The 21,747-nt window shown below is 39.1% G+C and overlaps 1 protein-coding gene and 1 long non-coding RNA gene across 2 annotated transcripts; both read left to right on the top strand.

The window, feature by feature from the left end:
* LOC109223661 (oleosin 18.2 kDa-like) lies at positions 6,171-6,934 on the top strand. The gene has a single exon (XM_019388052.1). The coding sequence runs from the start codon at positions 6,257-6,259 to the stop codon at positions 6,722-6,724; it is 468 nt and encodes a 155-aa protein (XP_019243597.1). The 5' UTR covers positions 6,171-6,256; the 3' UTR covers positions 6,725-6,934.
* LOC109224631 lies at positions 8,566-9,204 on the top strand. Its single transcript, XR_002067740.1, has 3 exons — positions 8,566-8,658; positions 8,753-8,979; positions 9,086-9,204. It is a non-coding gene; the product is annotated as an uncharacterized LOC109224631 (long non-coding RNA).

Genomic DNA, 21,747 nt, shown 5'->3' on the forward strand with positions numbered 1-21,747 from the left:
AAATTTCTCATGAATCTTCTTCTGTTGTCCATTGTATTATCGCCGGAAAGCAATCTGAAATTCTCATGATGCCGACTGTTATCAAATCACTTAATTCCTAATTCATGTTTAGTTTATCTTGTTCACCAGCCCATACTGATTTCTATTATTCTGGGGTTTAATTCTCCCTTCTGGTAATCACGTTAAAGTCACGAACTTATTCCTTGAAAGGAGGATATGACTTTATGGCATATACTCTTTTGTTTTCCTAAGGCCTGTCACCTCTCGTCTCTTCATTCACTTGACTAGACTCTGTGATACTATCATTTCTTCTTCCTATTTTTTTCCTACCGTCGTTATCCATGTATCACACCTTATTCATAATTCTCCCTTATCTCTCTTCTCGTTACTCTGCTAATATTTCTGCATATCCCTTTTCTTGGGAAAACTTCAACACGACATTCTTTCGCTTTTAGCTCTCCTTGCTTCATTCATCGACTCGTCGGGTTGCTCAACATCCTCGCTCTACTAGGGACGAGAGTCACACTAAGGTAATAATTATCCCTTCCAGGCTTTCAGTGCCTATCATCTGAATTTTTTTTTGATCATTCTAATATTCATATCTAATTGTAATATTCTAGCGTGCACCATCTGGGTGTCTCACAAGGAGATCTATTAGCACATTTGCAATATCCTCGGCAATGTCAAATAACGCAAGCAATCCATTCACCAATTTGGGTTATCCTAACCCCAGCCGGATTCTGACTTTCCGTCCTTCTCTTAACTATACCTGTTAGCCCCCACAGGGCATAACTGAAATGGGTGTGGTCAATTGTACATATCTTTTTTACTGTTGAATATAACTCAAAAAGCTTATGCTCCTCTGCCTGAATTATAAACATTGTTAACCTTCATTAACTGGGCGCCTCTTACCCTTCTTCATCTTGCTTCTTTTGCTTGTTGAAACTTGTATTTATCTTCTTAATCTCTCATTTTCTTTTACCATAAAGGTGGATAGGCATTCTTACCTTACGGCTTCTTATCAGGAAGCTTACACCTTTCAGTACACCCATGATCTGCTAAAGACCTCACATTTACTTATTATAAACATGATGCAAAGTCGAGTTCCTCTGACTCAACTCTTCCATAGCCATGTCTTTTACCAACCGTCTTTCTGGATGTAGGTATTGTCTTATTACGATTAAAATAGAAGTTAGGAATTTGAATTCTTACAACTGAGCTCTACCACACGATCTAGAGTAAGAAGAAAGAGTGACAGTCCTAAATGCTCTGTAGCCTCCTGCTTATAAGTGTGGTGCACGACACACCCATAAACAAGACTCTACTGGACACGGCTTGTAGACTCCGTAGGACAGAACTGCTCTGATACTACTTTTGTCACGACCCAAACCGATGAGCCGCGATGGGCACCCGGTACCTTACTCAATCGAGTACCAACGTAACATAACTTTCATATTATTCTATCATAGGTAAATAAACCGGAGTAAAGCATGAGGGAATACAAACTTATACATATGAAATACGGGCCTATAAGGCCAAAATAACCACTCGTGTACTGAACATAGGCCGACAAGGCCATACAATCTTTTACGTACATGACATCTGTCTACAAGCCTCTACGAATACATAATTTTTATAAAGGTCAGAACAGAGTCCCGCCATACCAAACAATACTCGTCTAAATCATACTAACCAGTCAAGCAACTCCGAAGAAAATGGAGCGCACCAACATCTTCTGCTGAGCTGATAGCCTACTTGGAGGGCTCTCGACCTGTCTATCGGGACCTGCGGGCATGAAACGCAACGTCCCCAGGCAAAAAGTGATGTCAGTACGAATAATGTACCGAGTATGTAAGGCACATAAATAAGTACATAACAGACATGGAAGAAACATAGGGTAAATGACTCAACCTGTAAATCATGAAATACTTATAGTGTCATGCATATGCGTATGAATGCCATGTCGTGCATATGTACATGTGTTCATAACATCATCAAGCCTCTGAGGGCATCCCATCATATCATCTCGGCCACTGTGGTCAAATTATGAACGTATACCAGCTTATATATATATAATGCCATCTGGTCATGGGTCAATGTACATGTATAAATGCATGAAATGCATAAGAAATACATTAATAAGATTTTCTCGGAATGTCATAAAAATCCGTATGCATTTCGGATAAGCTTTATCAAATATATATTTATCTGAGACCCATGAACAGAATATATAATAATAATCCACATGGGGAATCAAGAATATAGACACCCCTAGTATTTCTATGAATAGAGTCATTTATGAAAGTTTCGTATTTTGCTCGTTTCATTTGTATCGTATGGATCATGCCAAAAGGAAAGAAGGGATAGCCTTAACATACCTGGAGTAGCGAAAAGTCTGTATGATATTCTTGGAAAAAGTTACACCGCACTCCCTTAGAATCGCAATATTTTACGTTGCTAAAGCTTTAACAATTCTCGTTGGATTGATTGAAGAATCACGTTACTAGAATCTGGTTTGTATTGAAAATAATCAATCAAGCGTGATTTTGGCTTCTTTCGTCTTCCTTTGCAACTCCAATTTCTGAATTCAATGGCACATAGTATAAAGATCCCACAGTGAAATTATTAGGATTAGCAATTCCATTGACAGTCTCAATATTATCCATACTAACCCCAAACCTACTTGACAAAGACTGTACGTACAGTATCCCCATCTCTCATCACATAACTCATGAGATAATTCCACATCCCACTTGAGCAACCACACATGAGCTTCAATGAAACCACTGCCCCTTTCTTTGCCTCCCTTGTAAAATTCGAGGGAAAATAAGCCAACCCATTATAGGCATCACGAACAATATTATACACAGATCCATTGTTTTTTCTAACATTAAATGTATAGTTTGTCAAGCGTACTTGTTAACCCCAGAAGCACAAGTACAGTCCTTTCTTATAAAAACATAACCTTTACCTTTGCCTTCAATAGTTATGTCATTAGGTAACACATCAAACATGCTTTGAATAACTGGTAGAGTCTCTTCTGGGCTGGGCTTAAAAGCCAAGAAAGAAGTGCACAAACGACCAGTGTCCGTACAGTTTAGTGGATGAATAATTATCTTGAAGATTTCCTAAAAACCTTATAAAGGAATCTTATTTGCACTTAATGTTAGAACGCAAATGAGGTTGCCACCTATACAAAAATGACTCTTAGTCATGAATTATGACTAAGAGTCATACGGTTGGTGTATTAGTTTGCTGCCACTTGCTATTTTGTTCTTATCCATCAGTGAATTAGTTTAATTAGGTAATATTCCATTATCCGGCAATTAATCAATTACTTGTATAATTGAGAATATTCTTACTTTTTTAAAGTATTACTCACTTTTCACATACCTTATACGTCTTACTATCATGGTGGTACCTTGTATGGTACTAATTCATAAATAACGGGTATTTTAGCTCGGGCAGTATTTTATTCCGAAATGCCAAATTTCAACAAAAGTCATTTTCTTCGACTTGCTTCCCCTTTCACCTTCACAATTTATTCATCACTTATAATCCTTATAATCTCCAAATAATCTTTTCCTTGGACTGATGTCAATTACCTTACGACAAATTCAACGTACAATACTACAGGGTGCAGCATCATCATAACTTAATACTGCGAAGTGTAACATCACCGTAATGTAATATTGCAGGGTGTAACACGGCTGCACGCCACAGCGATTATTATCAAGTATCTATCGAGCATGAGAGCTGAGTGTGAGAGCTGATTGATGATACTTAAGTCACGAGTGACTAAGAGGCTTGCCCGATGGGCTATATATATAGATATATGGGTGATACTTTTCCTGAGGGGCTTGTTTTTATGAAATTATTGTTTCCACTCTTCTTTGTACTGAGCCTCTATTGAAAATGTCGAATAAATATTTTTAATAACTTTCATTGAAACTCGAGTTTTTACTAGATGTTCAGAATTCAATCACTGATTTGATCTTGCTATTCCCACTGAGATTTTTATGTTATGATATGTATATGATTTTAAATGCTCGTCACACTCGGCCTTTATTTATATTTGTTACTTATTGAGTTGGCGTACTCACGTTACTCCCTGCACCTTGTGTGCAGATCCAGGTGCCAGAGCATTCGAGTGAGAGCCGTCTCTTGCCTTCAAAGCATTCTGTAGATTGCAAGGTAGCTGCATGGTCCGCAGCCATGCCTTTCTCCTTCCTATCTTTTAGTATTTGTTTTTATCAGACTCATCTTGTATTGAGTGGACAGTATCAGACTGTATTTTAATGGCTCATGACTAGTGACAACGAGATGGGGCAGTGTTTGATGTTTTGGCATATTTGTTTTCGCTCGTTTTGAAATGTTTAAATGAAAGAATTGTGAAAATATCTATATAGTAAATGAATTAAGAAAAAGATCTTTTATATTTTAAATGTTGAATTGGCTGGCCTAGTACTGCGATAGGCATCATCACGACGGGGGTAGTTTGGGATCGTGACACCAACAAAAACCGAAGCACACGTTCGCAAAAGGTAGATATTCTCACGGTAGGAATACGGTAGTTGCACTAAGGAAGAAAGCTAGGGATTTGATAAAAGTGATTGTTTAACCAAAAAATAGAATTTCAGTTAAAACTAGAAATTAAGAGAGAAAAAATCGGGTTACTGATAATCAGGAGACAAAAAGAATAAAGAATTTAGGATAATAATAAAGCAGTAAATAAGTTTGTATTTCAATGTAATCTCAATGATATTTCGTGTCCCACAGATGTTGTGACTTTCTCCTTTTATAGTTAATTCTAAGAGAAAGTGTAATGCCTTTGTCTTAATGAGGCAATTATGAGCAATAAATGACATTAAAAGAAACGTTACTCAATCATTCTTGTTAAATACAAATTCTCTAACGTATTTGGCATTTAATGTTGAATTTGGACTCTTTTACGCTATCAGATTCATGTCTTCAATTCCTTCTGATCTTCGAGCTTTAAATGACTCAAACAGGTACGAGTCTCGTTTCATCTGAATAATAGCTCGTGCCTTTAAGTATCTTCTCTCCCGCATCTGTTGTTGCTCGTGCCTTCTAACTGATTACCATGCTTTGACTATTTGACAGATCCACGTGTCATGACACGTCATCTTCAATATTTAAATTCAGTTTTTTCCCAATACAGTGATAGGACTGGGTTCCAAAAAAGCTCTTTTCATCATCAGAAAGAACCTGATTTCCGACCTCTTGCATTGCATTACCATAACAAAACGAAAAAGAATTAAAAAATGTAACGAGTTGAAGCCGAAGACGGATCAAGGTAGCTTGCCTGCCAAGCCGTTAGGGGAATGGCTGAAGGATGGAACGTGCACGTTCAGTAGGCTAGTTTCCATTTTCAATTGAGAAAACGGCGGGCCTAGTGAGTTCTCCAATAGTGCATCGTTCCCCCTTCCCTTGTGTTGTTGAAAAATATTCTATTCTTCACGTCAAATTGAAATAAGACGGCGTGTCACGTCGCCCTATCCATAGAGGAAGAAGGTGTATGCTCAAGTCTAAAATCTTTCGAACTAATCGTATAGTAAAGTTTGAGTGCCTCCCTTTTTTGATAATCTTGTCATGATCAAACTTTACATAATTGGACTCTTAATAAATGAAATGTGTCATCTAAATTGAAAAAAGGTATATATATATATATAAATTGAAAAAAAGTCTATATATATATATATATATATATATATATATATATATATATATATATATATATATATATATATATATATATATATANTATATATATATATATATATAAAATTTATTTATACTAGCTAGAAAAAGTAATTACATATAGTAAATCCGGCCGACGGTTTAAAGTTGAGGTAAATTTGTAAAGATATTAAAATAAGTAGAGAAGAAAGTTAGAAAACCACCACGTAAAAAAGGTAAAGTATAGACCGAAAAGATTAAAAAGCAAAAGAAATAGCAACTGACAACTCTCAAGAAAACAACAAAAGAGGGAAATGCCAAAAGGGAAAACAGACTTGAGACTTTCGAAGCCATCTCTCTGCTAAGATCAATTCCTCATGCAGAAGCTACACTCCTTCTCACCAACATGTGTCACTCCTTCTCCCACGCGTCCATTCTCCTCTCTCTTTATATTCACTCCCACCTTCTTCTCTCCCTCTCATATCTTCCACCTTCTCATTTACTATCATTCAATTCAATCTTTATTAATTAAAGAATCCGCCCTTCACCGCCGTCCATGGCTGAGCAACACCAGCGCCACCAGCAACAGCAGCAGCAGCAGATGCAAGTTGGCCACCCGACGGAGGCAATCAAGAGCCTTCTTCCTCAAAAGGGTCCCTCTAAATCCCAAGTCCTTGCTGTCGTCACTCTCTTCCCTGTTGGTGGGGCCCTCCTCTGCCTTGCTGGACTGACTCTCGCCGGAACTCTGATCGGGCTTGTTGTCGCTACGCCGGTGTTCTTGCTGTTCAGCCCGGTTTTGGTCCCGGCGGCCCTGACAATCGCGTTGGCCGTCACTGGATTCTTGACTTCCGGCGCCTTTGGAATCACGGCGCTGTCGTCGCTCTCGTGGATCATTAACTATATGAGGAGAATCAGAGGTCCAGTTGGAGAGCAGATGGAGCATGCAAAGCGGAGGGTGCAAGATACTGCTGGTCATATGGGACAGAGAGTCGGCCAGAAGATTCAAGAAACTGCTAGAACTTGATCAGCCGATCACATGCATGCAAGTACTCTGATCTAAATTCTAATGGTGCTGTAGTCAAAATGAGATAAAATCTGGAGTGTTTAATTTCCGTGTTTCTTCGATTAATATGTCCATGTATTCTATACTTTTGTGTCGTTTTTAATGCCTCCTTCTAAGTGTTTGCAGCATTTAGTTTTTCTGTGTAATAAAAGGGTGTTTTTTTTTTCAGCAGCTTAATTTTTTTTTTCGGGCTTTATAACCAAAGGTTATTTTGAATTCTGCGGTTCCACTAATTCACTCATTAGAGGAAAAATGATCTCTTTAATCAGGATTAATATTCTCTATTTTCATGTTCAAAAATCAATCCGAAGCCGAGACTCCAGCCAAGGGTTTAATTATTTCCTTCGGAATTTTCGAAATTCGAATGGTACCAAATGATTAACCACATATATAAATTGGAATGGAAGAAATTAAATAATAATTTTCTTCTATCGGATATTTTGTCACATTATTTTGAAATTTGAATGGTACAAACATAAATTGGAATTAGAATCTTAAAGGTATCACATAAATTAGGACTGAAAAAGTAAATATTTTTGTTCCATCCGGTGTTTTGTCACATTTTTTTTTTGTAGTAGTAAGAAAACTTATTGCAGGCTTACCCAGCAAGCAAAAAACCTTCTTAATTCTCCTCGTTGTAATTACAATAAAATGGCCGTTTCTTAATGCGAGCACTACTAAATTCCAGTTTTTTTTTGTAGTGAAGTGACCTCCTTAATTATCCTCTCTTAATTGTAATTTTAACAAAGTGGCCGATTAATGCAAGTTGGTGCAGTTCTGTAACGGTCAAACTAGTACATATATTACTCTCGTTCAGCTTTACTACTAGAAAGGCTACAACACAACTTTCATCGATGTTGAACTGGTACTTCAATTGAAAATGTTGAATTGCAACTTTGAAACGTCTCCGATATTTAGGGGGTAAGGAGCTCTTTTGTGCTAAAGAGCGTTACATTTCTTTATAGCGGTGAACTCTCTCGGTTCCTATTTACTTTATTTGTCATGTTCTTCAAATATTCCGCATTTTAAAAAATAAAAAATTATTAATGAGTTTTTTCTTAATTTTAATCTTAGCATTAATTGCTTGATCGAAGAATAAACTAAATTAAACAAATAACTTATATAGTAGTAATATTTTCTTAAAGAGGGTAGAAAGATTAACATGACAACTAAACTGAAAAAAGAGAACATTAAAGGGTGAATAAAGACTAACATGACAAGTAAAATGAAACAAAGACCAAATGGTTGCTTTTTACCATGAAAACAAAAATAGACAAAAACGAAAAGCATAAACTGGAAAACTTGCATCTTCAAATGTGAGTTCCTTTTAAATCGTTTTTTATTTAATAGTTGCCATTAAATTGAACACCTAGACATTATTATATAATTATTTGACGGAGACTACAAACGTTTTGTTTTTGTGGGCAAAATTAAAGGACCAAACCTGCTTAGAATATATTAAAGGACTATTTTAAACCTAATCCCAAACCTAAGGGACCATTTTAGGTATTTTCTCTTTTTCAGTACATATTTTTTTTCTACAACACGTACTTTCAAGTCACCTAATCCCAAAGCTAAAGGATCATCCTTGTTATTTTCTCTTGTACAATATATCTTTGTTTGTGTTGGGTTTTTTTGCTTAAAGAGGCGTGAATGAGAAATGAAGAAAAAAATTAAAAATTTAAATTTTTTTCCTTTATAATGAAATCTTGTCCCATATTGAAGGAATACTATATATATATATATATATATATATATATATATATATTTTTTTTTTTTCTATCTCTGAAAGAGTTTGAGAAAAAACCAGGCTCTCGTCGTCATTCCTCAGCTTTGGCTTGATTCAGGGGCAAATCCGCCTTGAAGGTTGGGGTGCTATGTCACTTGCCAGCTTGGTACTAATTTTATATATTTGTATTGAGATTTTCTAAAATATATCAAGTATATTAGCCTGTGCCAGTGTAATGACTGAGAACATGTTCTTTAAAGGTATTCTGTAAAGATTGGAGATGAAATTAAAGAGAGGAGGAATTTGGAAAGAACAAAAAGGGAAATAGGGTTACGAATTAGGAAAGAGGCGGAGATTACTAAGGGAGCTGAAATAATAAATGAACGGTGGAGATTAAAAGAGATCTGGGTTAATCCAAGGGCTGAGATTGAAGTCCAATCCAACTAAATAGTTAGTTGGGCCAGCCCAACTAATAAGTTTTTGGCCGGTGCTTTTCTAACTACTTTCTCTCTCGATCTCTCTTCTCTCTTCTCTTTCATTTCTCAATTCCGCCATTGATCTTCTTCTTTTTCTAATCCCTAACCTCATTTCAGGTTAATTCATTCTCACATTGGAGCTACAAACTTGAGAGACGTGCGCTATAATAGCTTGTTGTATTTCCTTCTAGCTGATTGTAATAAGGAACTCTCGATTGAAATCAATAAAGTTCAGTTTGGGTTTGATTTGATTTCTTTTTCTCTTAGTATTACAACTTGGTATCAGAGCCCATTCCTGGCCCAATGACGATTACAGAAACAAGAGCGAAAAGTACAGAAGAATCAATTAAGAAATTGGACGTACAATTTCAGAATTACATGGAATCTAATGATGCTAAAATGGAGGATTTAGCTAAGAAAATGGATCTTCTAATGGAGAAATTGATTCCCAATCAAGACGGGATTCTGGGGAGTGCACCAGGCCTTCAATTGGATGCTTCTGGAAGCAGGATCCACAGGAATGATCAGTTCGAGCAAGCTAGAGGCCAAAGGAGTAATCATCACGGCAAGTTTGAGTTTCCCTTCTTTGATGGAGTTGATCCCTGTTCGTGGTTGAGGAAGGGGGAGACATGCTTCCATTATAATCGAATCACTGACCCTGACGAGAAGCTGGAAATAGTTGTCCTGCATTTAACAGGTAAAGCTGAGGCATGGTTTTTCTCATATCATGTGAGTAAAGGCGTAATTAAGTGGCATGAGTTTACTGATGAAATTTGCAAAAGACTTGAAGGAGCTAGTAACAGTAAATTCAACTTAATTGGAGAATTCAAAAAAATAGAACAGAAGGGGACAGTAGAGGAATATTTGGAGATGTTTGAAGACTTGAAAGCATGGGTTCTGATAAGAAGTCCTACCATCCTAGAAGGTTTTTTCCTTGAATTTTTTGTAGAAGGTCTCAAGGAGGAGATAAGACACACAATTAAGATGCTTAATCCCTATACCCTAAGCCAAGCTGTGGATAAGGCTCGACATCAAGAGAGACTAATCCAAGCTCAGAATGGAAAGGAGAGAAACCAGTGGGGAAGGGGTACTACTACAGGGCCTAATCAAGGTAATGGAGTAATGATTAGGGGAACTAATTCTTCAGGGGGAGGCCTGGGTAACAAGCTCTTTGAATTAAGGAGGGCCCAAGAGATATGTTATAAATGTGGTGAGAAGTATCATGTTGGACACCAGTGTAAACCTAAACAGCTGAATGCTATATCTGCTTCAGTGAACTCGGCTGAAGAAGAACAGAGTGACGAAGTAGAAAGGGAAGTTAGGGAACTGGAAGAGATACCAGCAGAAGATATAATGGATGAAGCTATTAGCCTAAATGCATTGTCAGGCACTGAAGTTCCAAATACCATCAAGTTAAGGAGGGAAGCAAAAAAGAACAAGATCACTATCTTGCTAGATTCAGGGAGTACTCATAGCTTCCTAGATCTAAAAGACTGCTAGGAATATAGGGTGCCAAATTATTGAGGCAGTTCCTATGAGGGTGACTGTGGCAAATGGGAATCATATCACTAGCTTACATTCTTGTCCTAGATTCAAGTGGAGGATACAAGGAGTGGAATTTGAGAATGCTGTGAGGCTTATTAGATTGGGGGGGGGGGGGAAATGATATGATATTAGGAGGTGATTGGATGGAAGGGCATAACCCTGTACTCTTTGACTTCATTGAGTATAAGGTTCAGCTGACACACAAAGGTAAAAGAGTGGAGCTTAAGGCATTTACAGTCAGGGGGAATTGAAAAGCATGACAGCAATGGGAGTGAAACAACTATTGAGGAAGGGGCAAGCCATCTAGGCACATCTCTTCACACTTTCAGCCCAAGAAATACCAAGATCAGAAGAATTACCTGAAGAAATTTCTGAAGTTCTGACAGACTTCAAGGATGTCTTTGCTGAGCCTAAATCCCTTCCACCAAAAAGAGGTCATGATCACCACATCCCCCTGAAAAGCAATGCCAATCCAGTTAGCTTGAGGCCATACAGGTATAACTACTTTTAGAAGAATGAAATTGAAAAACAAGTTAATGAAATGCTGACTAGTGGTATAATACAACCCAGTCATTCTCCCTTCTCTTCCCCAGTATTATTGGTCAAAAAGAAAGATGGTAGTTGGAGATTTTGTATAGACTATAGGGAACTTAATAAGTTGACAGTGAAGGATAAGTTTCCTATTCCATTGGTAGATGACTTAATGGATGAATTAAGTGGTTCTTGTGTTTATACTAAAATTGATCTTAGGGCTGGGTATCATCAAATTAGAATGGGTGAGGAAGACATATATAAAACTGCTTTTAGAACACATTTGGGACACTATGAGTTTAGAGTCATGCTTTTTGGCCTAACTAATGCCCCTGCCACCTTCCAAAGTCTCATGAACCATATTGTTCAGCCATTTCTCAGAAAATTTGTGCTAGTTTTCTTTGATGATATTCTAGTCTATAGCCTAAACAACCATGTTCACACAGTTCACCTTAGAAAAGTCCTGGAGATCTTGAGAAGAGAGCAACTTTATGCTAAGCTATCTAAGTGCTCATTTGGGCAGAATAAAGTGGAATACTTGGGACACATTATTTCAGGAGAGGGTGTGGCTACTGACCCTTCTAAAATTGAGGCTATGGTTAATTGGCCTAGGCCAAAGACTATCAAACACCTAAGGGGTTTCTTGGGGCTTACAGGCTATTATAGGAGGTTTGTCAAGTCCTATGGAATTATCAGCAGACCTTTGACCAATCTCCTCAAGAAGAACTCCTTCCAATGGTCAGAAGAAGCAGAGATGGCTTTCCAACAACTCAAGACAGCCATGTCATCAACTCCAGTGTTAGCCCTAGCTGATTTCACCAAACCATTTATTATGAAAAGTGATGCTTGTTCCACTGGAATGGGAGCAGTACTATTACAGGAAGGTAGACCATTGGCATATTTCAGCAAAGCTTTATCACAGAACAACATGGGACTATCAACTTATGAGAAGGAGTATTTGGCTGTACTAACAGCAGTTGACAGATGGAGGCATTACCTGATGGGAGGGCATTTTATAATTAGGACAGATCATCAAAGCCTCAAATACTTACTAGAGCAAAAGATTACTACTGCCCTTCAGCAAAAAGGCCTCACCAAATTACTAGGTCTAGATTATGAAGTCCAGTACAAGAAGGGTACTGAAAATAGAGTTGCTGATGTCGATACCCACTTTTTCTCGCGAAATTGGATTTATGACATTTGGGCGGACAAGTCGTTTTCTTTTGGGAATTGGGTTCAGATTGAAGAGTCGCCACTTAGTGAAGTGCATTAGGACACTAAGAAGAACTTTGATTTAGAAAACTAGAGATTGGGTAAGGGCTTGAAATTATCCCGAGGGGAAGGTGTTAGGCACCCCTCGGGATCCACTAGTGTGGTTCCCGGCCATACTATAATCGTGACTTTAAGTGTAAACAACAAATAGACAGATAAGAGTTACAAATAAGAGGGGGTTTTCACATAATTGTTGTGAATGATTACAGTTAAACGAAGTTGGAGAAGTTGAAATTCGAGGGAAGAAGCAGTTTTAGAGATTTTGAACAAACGAGTAAAAAAGGGGAAATTTTCACATAGTTGTTACAAATTAAAAGTAATTAAAAGCTGAAGTCTGAGAAAAGCGGTTGAAATTCTGAAATAAAGTAAACAAATAAGGGAGGGGTCCTAGTTTTATACATAATATGGATCACCCCACACGACCCGGTTACCATTTATACACGTGGTGTTATTGCGTGGTCATCATATCCATATCTACCCTTTCCCACCCCATTAAGGTTTTAAACGCGGAATGGTCTCGTTTTACTTATTGCATGCTATTACCCGTCCCAAAATCCTATCAGCCCCGGAGGCATTTGGGACTACCAGGCCTCCTCAACTTAAAGACATATTGTTTAGCATGTCTTGCACATACTGGTTATGGTCTTAATTAAACTTAAAGGAAACGTGAGGCAGACAGATTTATTACATATTTCAGATAAGAAACCCGAATCAGACATGCCTGCTGGTTGGAATTTAACGAAGTATGATTCCATTAACTAATTCACCTTATGGCTTGCCTAGGTGAAACCTATAGGCATGATATCTAACAATGCAAGTGTGTACTAATTTTTTAAAGAAGAAGACTTGTTGGTTACAGAAGCATAAGTTCTGTGGATATTAAGCAATGCTATTTACTGATTTTAGACTTGTAGGCAAAATAGACGATTCAGACTTAGTTGATAGCTCCTATAGGCATGCTTTCTAGATGCTAAATGATTTTAAAGCGTTTACAGTCGAAATAAAAGTGCAGAAGTCCTATAGGCATGGTGTTTAGAGTGTTGTTTGTTATTTAAACCTATAAATACGTTTGCCTAGTGATAGATGCATATGCAGAATTCAGGAAGTCCTATAGCCATGTTATCTATGTGATATGCAGAAATGCGGAAACCTACAGACATGGTTTCTATATGAAATGCAGAAAACTATAGACATGGTTCTTATAAAATGCAGAAGTGTAGAAACTTATAGGCATTGTTTCTATATGAAAATGCAGAACCTATAAACAGGATTTCTATTTGAAATGCAGAACTGAAAGCAGGACATGATTGCAGAAGTGTATTAAGTTCCTATGAACATGATATCTACCCCTTTTGCATGCATGATGTAGCCTCCCATTTTCACTAAAAGCCCCAATAGTTATTACAAGATTATTACAACCCAGAATTGAATAAGAAAAAAAAGAAGTAAAATTACATCAGAAAAACTAGAAAAATTCCAACCAAGGAGAGCCTGATTCAGTCTTCTATCTAAAGCATGAAGTAAACCAACCCCAAAGATCATATTTCCAAAGCCTTTCTCTTATTTGGGATGAATCAGAGTTCCCTAAGAGTCTCAAGTGGACTCCGGGCAGTGCTTACACCCAAATACATTGCAGAATTGAATTATAGTGCAGTATGGAAGGGCCAGCCCTCAAATGTCCAAGTTCAGAGGGAGCTCAAGGTCCCAAAGCAAGGCTCATAGGAGGGGGGCAGAACTTAGAAGCTAGGAGAGAGTGTGAGTGCAATAGAGGGATTCTGGGGAAAGCCAAGACAGGCTGGTGGTCATACTCAGCAATTGGAGGTGCTGGCACACCCCGACCTACCTGTTTAGACACATTGTTTGGGAGTTAGGATCCCTTAAAGGATCTAGTCCAGACATGAGCAGCAATTTGGATGTTGCCATGTTCTGAACTTTAACTCAAACACATAGAGAGGAATAGGGGTATAGGGAATCACAGCAGAAACAGATGCAAAGAGAACAACATACATATTTAGCACTGAGCATAGACAGCAAAGTAGACAGGATTGTAGAAGCTGTAAAATAAACATATTGGGATGAGGCTGAAAACTAAATTAGAACATACCAGTTTCAGAAAATAAGAGAAAGAAATCAGTAGTCTTGTAAAGCCAAATTGCAAGTAAATAGTCAGGATGCTATGATTAGAAAACTATGCTACTTGAGTGGTGTAAAAGTATTAAATTTAAAAGATGTGTAATTGAAAGTGTCTAAAAAGTGTCGAATTCAAGGTGTGTGAAAGTATTGAATTGAGAGTTGTTTGATCGTGTTCTCTCTCTCTCTCTCTCTCTCTCTCTCTCTCTCTCTCTCTCTCTCTTTCTCTCTCTCTCTCTCTCTCTCTCTCTCTCTCTCTCCTTTGTGTTAAAGAAGTCCATGTATTTATAGTGTAGAAAGCAAGCAGAAATAGGTAAAAAAATAGTTTGAAAATCAATTTCACAAGGTTTCGCTTTAATTAAGGGATTCTGATTTCAAGCGGGTAAAAATAATTAAGGAAAGGAATTAAATAAACACTTTGTGTAAAACATGCAATTGAGGGCAAATACATAAAGGTTATTTAAGGACAGGGTTTTGACAATACACGGTTTGTGCAATTAAGGCAAGGGAATCAATTAACAGCCAGTAAATCACAAAGTCTGAAATTTGGTATGAATGAACCAAGTCATAAAAGAGGAAGAAGGGTTTTACATGTATAGAGTCACATAGGAAATCAGTGAAAGATGGAAAGAAATCAATTAAGCTATATTCAGAAGGAAATTTACACTAATTGCAAATTTGAAAACCATTTAGAGGAAAATTCGTCGTATATAAGGAGCATGTGAGCATGAAAGAAGGCTGTCGTGTAAATCAGTAGAAAAGTCCAGTAACAGAGTTTAGAGGAGTTTATCAAAAAGTCAAAATCATATGAAACTCCGAAATTGACCTAAAAGAGTTGGGGGGTATTGAAATAAGAAACCTAGTTCAGGCAAATCACAAAGAGAGAGCAAGCAATTGGATCAAAACATGTATAGAGGTTTCAGAAAAGAACTGAAGCTTCTACCATGTTTCCTCCAGCAACAGAACTCATGAGAAACATGATGGCAAAGCAACATGCAATCACAGTAGAAGGATTCAAAGAACATAATGGCAAATACTGATAAGAACAGAAGAAGCATGCTTAAAAGGATCTTTAAGGAGATCTTTAACAGGGCAAAGTAGCAGGCAAACAAAGAAACTTAAAACTCAGTAGGAAAATGCAGTAGAAGAACACAAGAACACCGGAAAAGTATAGCAGACGAGCATATAGGAAAACACAGTAAGATAAACACATAAGAACATGGTAAAAATACAGTAGAGAAGTCTACGATACCATAGTATAGGAAAACACGGTGAGACAAACACATAAAAGAAGATACAAGAACACAGTTGAGGCAAACACACGAATAACAAAGAAAAAAAATCATAAAAACACTTAACGTTTCAGAAAACCCTTAGATCGAAAAGAAGCGGTTTTGAAAGTGATTTTTGAAAGCAAAGCTAGGGAAATCGTTTGAAAACTCAAGTAGAGCATAGATACACAACAGATCTAAAAAGAATCGGAGAAAACCTCGAAGGGTTAGGGTTTCAGAAGAACCCTAGAATGAGAAAGGCTTTGAAAGGTCATTGACCTGAGACGGAGAGGTCGGAATCAGACTCAAATAACTATAGCGCGCCGGAGCAAGGCCGTAGAACCTTGAATCGACAAAGGTCTAAGTGAAGACCTTCGAGGTCTGGCCTCGAATCTTCAAGTATCGAGCACATAGGAGCAAAGGAAGTGAGTATAGGGGCCTCACAACCTGGGAAGCCATTTATTCCGGTCACTTTCAAGGTGGGAGATGATGAAAGTTCAGGGAAGGCTCGAGAGTGTTTGAGAGACGAAGGGATTCAAAGGCGTCGTCTCAGATGAAATGGCTTAGGGTTGGGGGGCTTGGGAAATTAAAAAGGCAAGGGAAAATCGTGGCCGTTGATCATTTTGATCAACGGTCTGGATCAAAGGGGAGCCGGGCGGGTAAAAATAAACGGGTCAGGGGGTCGGGTAATTTAGGATTTGGGCCGGTCCAATTGAGATTAAAACTGGGGTTAAATGAGGGGTCCATTTGGGCTAAAATTGAGATGAAATAGGGCTAGATTTTAAATAGCCACTTTTCCCTTTTTATTTTATAAAACAGTAAAACAATTTCGGATAATAAATTAAAGGTGCTAAATTAATTAATAGTACATAAATATTAGATTAAAAATATTGGTATCAAATTTGTAATTATAAACGCAATTAATTCTTAAAATAGGCTAAAATTACAATTTAGTGCAATTTAGCTTTAAAAATATCAAATAAATTTGTAAAAATGCATAAAAATTACCCTAGCTATATTTTGGTATAAATATGAGAATAAAATAAGTTATTCACTAAGATGATAATTTTGGGAATAATTATTGGTTTTTGTACTGCTAAAATAGGGCAATAAATTGATTTAAAAATCTTTAAAAATTGGGAAAAAAATACTAAAACACTTGGGCATACTTATATATGCATACATATGCTATTTGAAAGGTTTTTTGCATATAAAAAATATACAGGGAAAAATTGGGTATCAACAGCTGTCCCTCTTTACCCGGGAAGGATGAAAGAGTTATCGGGTAAAGACATGATGGCCAATTTTGACCGAAAGAAATGGTTTGAAGAATTTGACCGTGCTCTGGTTCTTGATCTTCCTACATATCCTTGGTCTTACAGGAATCAGGCCACATGTAGTTCAGGATCCGTCGGCGGGATATGCCGATGGAGATCTTTCAAGAACGGACACGACATTTAGGTTGGGATGGATGGTTAAAATTAAATAGGGTTGCCGGAACTGGAGTGGGATCGCTTCTGCTGAGACGACCGTTGCTAGTCGGTTTACCTGCAAATAAGCAATACAAGTGTATATTGTGCGAAAATTTAAACATGATGCAGGTTCTCGTCGGACCATGAATGCTGTCTTTGGACGATTAGGATGACATCCTCAGACCGTGACGTCCTGGCCCATGAAGCATATGATAAGGAATTCGCAGGCCATGAAATGATGCTCTTGGGCTATGAGAATGATGCCTCTGAGCTATGATGCCTTTGAATAATGATACGCAAGAGATAAAAGGGGGGGTCCTCAGGCCATGGCATGGCGTTCTCGGGCTTTGAAGATGGTGCCTCCGAACAATGACGCCCTTGGACAGTGTGGCGATCTTTCAGCCCATGCAATGCAATAGGTGGCGATCTTTCAGCCCATGAGAGCGTAAATAAAGTGGCGATATTTCAGCCGATGCAAAATGAAAGTGGCGATCTTTCATCCATGCAAGACATAAATAAGGGTGGCGATATTCCAGCCGATGCAAAATAAAAGTGGCGATCTTTCAGCCATGCAAAATGTAGATGAAAGTGGCGATATTTCAGCCGATGCAAGACATAAATAAAGGTGGCGATCTTTCAGTCATGCAGGATGTAAATAAGGGCGGCGCTCTTTCAGCCGATGTGAGGCATAAATAAAGTTGGCGATCTTTCAGCCATGTAAGATGGAGATAGGGCTTAGTCTCGGAAGGCAGAACGGTATCCTTATGCAATGCAGAAACGTAGATGGAGGTAGAGCTTAACCTCGGAAGGCAGAATGGTAGAAGGCAGAATGGTAGCCTTATGCAATGCAGAGAATGCAAATGGAGACAGAGCTTAGTCTCGGAAGGCAGAATGATAGCCTTATGCAATGCAAGAAATGCAGATGGAGGTAGAGCTTAACCTTGGAAGGCAGAATGATAGCCTTATGCAATGTATGAAATGCAGATGGAGGCAGAGCTTAGTCTCGAAAGGCAGAATAGTAGCCTTATGCAATGCAGGAAATGCAGATGGAGACAGAGCTTAGTCTCGGAAGGCAGAATAATAGCCTTATGCAATGCAGGAAATGCAGATGGAGACAGAGCTTAGTCTCGGAAGGCAGAATAGTAGCCCTATACAAGAGATAAAAGGCGAATCATGATAAAAATTCTTAGCTGATAGCTGGTAACCGAATGTGATATTGCGGCTGCTGGGGATATTGTATGCGGATAGCGACCGGGGATAGGAGTGATAATTCCGAGAGTTGTATTCCTGAACAGTATGAGTGTATAATATATAACTTTGCGACTTGGGTGCCTGCATCCAAAGAAAAATTGTGAGTTTTCTAAAGGGGAAAGGTTAGTTTCGTGTCCCCGCTGACTTTACTTGACCGGCTCGGCTCTGATTTGGTGATACAGTGTGTATCCTTGGGGTAGCATTGCGAAACAGAGCACTTTTGGTGATAGACATGCATGATTTAGTAAAAATATAGCATAAATACATAGTTAAGAATATTTTTCTTTAGATGAACCAACGACTGAGACGCGGTCCAAGACATTGCTACTTCTCTTGCTTCGGGATTTTGAGGGTCCCCCTCAAAATTCTGCCCCAGTTTGCTGGATTGATACTCCTGACGGCTGCTTGCGATGATCGGCTGAAGTTACTTCGGAATTTTGAGGGTCCTCCTCAAAATTCTGCCCCAGTTTCCAATCGCGGGGGAAAATAAAAATTTTATTGAATTGTGACCGAACCCATAAGGCTGCCTACGTATCCCCTCTTAAACAGGAATCAGGTCAGACGTAGTTCAAATTACATAAGGAAATCATAAATGGTTACACATAGTATCGCTTGACTGCATCTGAATTTATCAATTTTGGCCAAACTTCTCCGTCCATTTCTGCAAGTATAAGGGCTTCTCCTGTCAGAATCTGGTGAACCATGTATGGACCCTGCTAGTTGGGAGAGAACTTCCCTTTGGCTTCATCTTGATGCGGGGAAATTTTCTTTAATACTAGCTGCCTCGGTGTGAACCGTCTTGGTTTGACTCTCTTGTTGAAGGCTCTGGACATTCTATTCTGATAAAGCTAACCGTGGCAAACTGCATTCATTCTTTTATCATCTATAAGAGCCAGCTGCTCGTAGCGACTTTTTACCCATTTTGCGTCGTCGAGCTCAGCTTCTTGTATGATCCTTAAGGAAGGAATTTCTACTTCGGCGGGAATGACGGCTTCTGTACCATATACCAACATGTAGGGGGTCACCCCAGTTGATGTTCGGACTGTGGTGTGATACCCCTACAGAGCGAACGATAGTATTTCGTGCCATTGCTTATGCTTCTCTATCATCTTCCTTAGTATCTTCTTGATATTCTCGTTGGCGGCTTCTACGGCTCCATTCATCTGAGGTCGGTAGGCTGTGGAATTCTTGTGTCTGAACTTGAAGGTCTCACACATAGCTTTCATTAAGTCACTGTTGAGGTTGGAACCGTTATCAGTGATGATTGATTCTGGAATTCCGAATCGGCAAACAATGCGGTTGCGGACAAAGTCTGCCACGACTTTCTTAGTCACTGCTTTGTAAGATGCTGCTTCGACCTATTTGGTGAAATAATCAATTGCCACTAGGATGAATTTGTGCCCATTAGAAGCGGCAGGTTCAATCGGTCCGATAACATCCATTCCCCACGCGGCGAACGGCCATGGTGAGCTTGTTGCATTAAGCTCATTTGGAGGTACCTTTATCATCTCCGCATGTATCTGGCAGCGGTGGCATTTCTTGACATACTGGATGCAGTCTGTTTCCATTGTCATCAAAAAGTAACCAGCACGGAGGATCTTCTTTGCTAAGACAAAACCGTTCATGTGCGGACCACAGGTCCCGGCATGAATTTCCTCTATCAGTTTGGATGCTTCCCTTGCATCGACACACCTTAGTAATCCCAGATCTGGAGTCCTCCTATACAGGATTCCTCCACTGTGAAAGAAATTGTTGGACAACCTTCGAAGTGTGCGCTTTTGAGTAGCATTTGCAAGTTCTGGGCATTCTCCGTTTGACAGATATTCCTTGATGTCATGAAACCAAGGCTTTCCATCTGCTTCCTCTTCGACATGAGCACAGTAAGCTGGCTGATCATGGATCTTCACCGGAATAGGATCGATGAAGTTCGTATCTGGATGCTGTATCATAGATGATAAGGTGGCCAATGCATCGGCGAACTCATTCTGGATCTTGGAACATGTTGGAACTCTGTCTTCGTGAACCTCTTCTCAATTGCTGCACATGGTGCAGATAAGGGAGTATCTTGGAATTCTTGGTCGCCCATTCTCCTCGAACCTGATGTATGAGCAGGTCTGAATCCCCGATTACTAGCAGCTCTTGAATGTTCATGTAAATGGATATCTTGAGCCCCAAAATGCAGGCTTCGTACTCGGCCATGTTGTTGGTGCATGGGAATCTGAGTTTGGCAGATACCGGATAATGCTGGCCAGTTTCTGATACTAGGACTGCTCCTATGCCAACTCCTTTGAAATTTGCTGCTCCGTCGAAAAACATTCTCCAACCTTCATAGGCTTCAGCGATGTCTTCTCCTACGAATGATACCTCTTCGTCGGGAAAATATGTTTTCAGGGGTTCGTATTCTCCATCCACAGGATTTTCTGCAAGGTGATCCGCTAGTGCCAGTCCCTTGACTACTTTGTGGGTCATGTAGACAATGTCGAATTCACTCAATAGGATTTGCCACTTGGCTAGCTTGCCAGTGGGCATGGGCTTCTAAAAGATGTACTTTAATGGATCCATCCTTGATATGAGATACGTAGTATAGGCACAGAAATAGTACCTCAGCTTCTGAGCTACCCAAGTCAAAGCACATCAGGTGCGTTCCAATAGAGAATACCGGGCCTCGTACGGAGTGAACTTCTTGCTGAGATAGTAGATGGCCTGCTCTTTTCTCCCCATTTCATCATGCTGCTCCAGCACACAACCGTACGCTCCATCCAATACTGCAAGGTAGAGTAATAGGGGTCTACCTGGCTCGGGCGGGACCAAAACTGGCGGTGTTGACAAGTACTCCTTGATTTTGTCAAAAGCCTTTTGGCAATCATTGGTCCATTTGGTAGCGGCATCCTTTTTCAACATCTTGAAGATCGACTTACAGATAACGGTAGATTGTGCTATAAACCGGCTGATGTAGTTAAGTCTCCCCAAGAAACTCATTACGTCCTTCTTGTTCCTTGGCGGTGGCAATTATTGAATAGCTTTGACCTTTGATTGATCCAATTCTATTCCCCGACGACTCACAATAAACCCAAGCAATTTTCCAGCCGGAACCCCGAATGCACATTTTGCGGGATTCAGTTTCAGGTTGTATCTTCTTAGTCTGTTGAATAACTTCCTCAGATCTTCCATGTGATCGGTGGCTTTTTTGGACTTGATGATGACATCATCCACATATACTTCGATCTCCTTGTGTATCATATCGTGGAAAATGGTAGTCATGGCCCTCATGTAGGTGGCCCCCGCATTCTTTAACCCAAACGGCATC

The sequence above is a fragment of the Nicotiana attenuata genome, chromosome 3 (assembly GCF_001879085.1).
Source record: "Nicotiana attenuata strain UT chromosome 3, NIATTr2, whole genome shotgun sequence".
Taxonomy (NCBI): Eukaryota; Viridiplantae; Streptophyta; class Magnoliopsida; order Solanales; family Solanaceae; genus Nicotiana; species Nicotiana attenuata.

What these genes read in the sequence shown, in the direction of transcription:
- LOC109223661 (XM_019388052.1), top strand. Translation starts at nt 6,257, where the DNA reads ATGGCTGAGCAACACCAGCGCCACCAGCAACAGCAGCAGCAGCAGATG.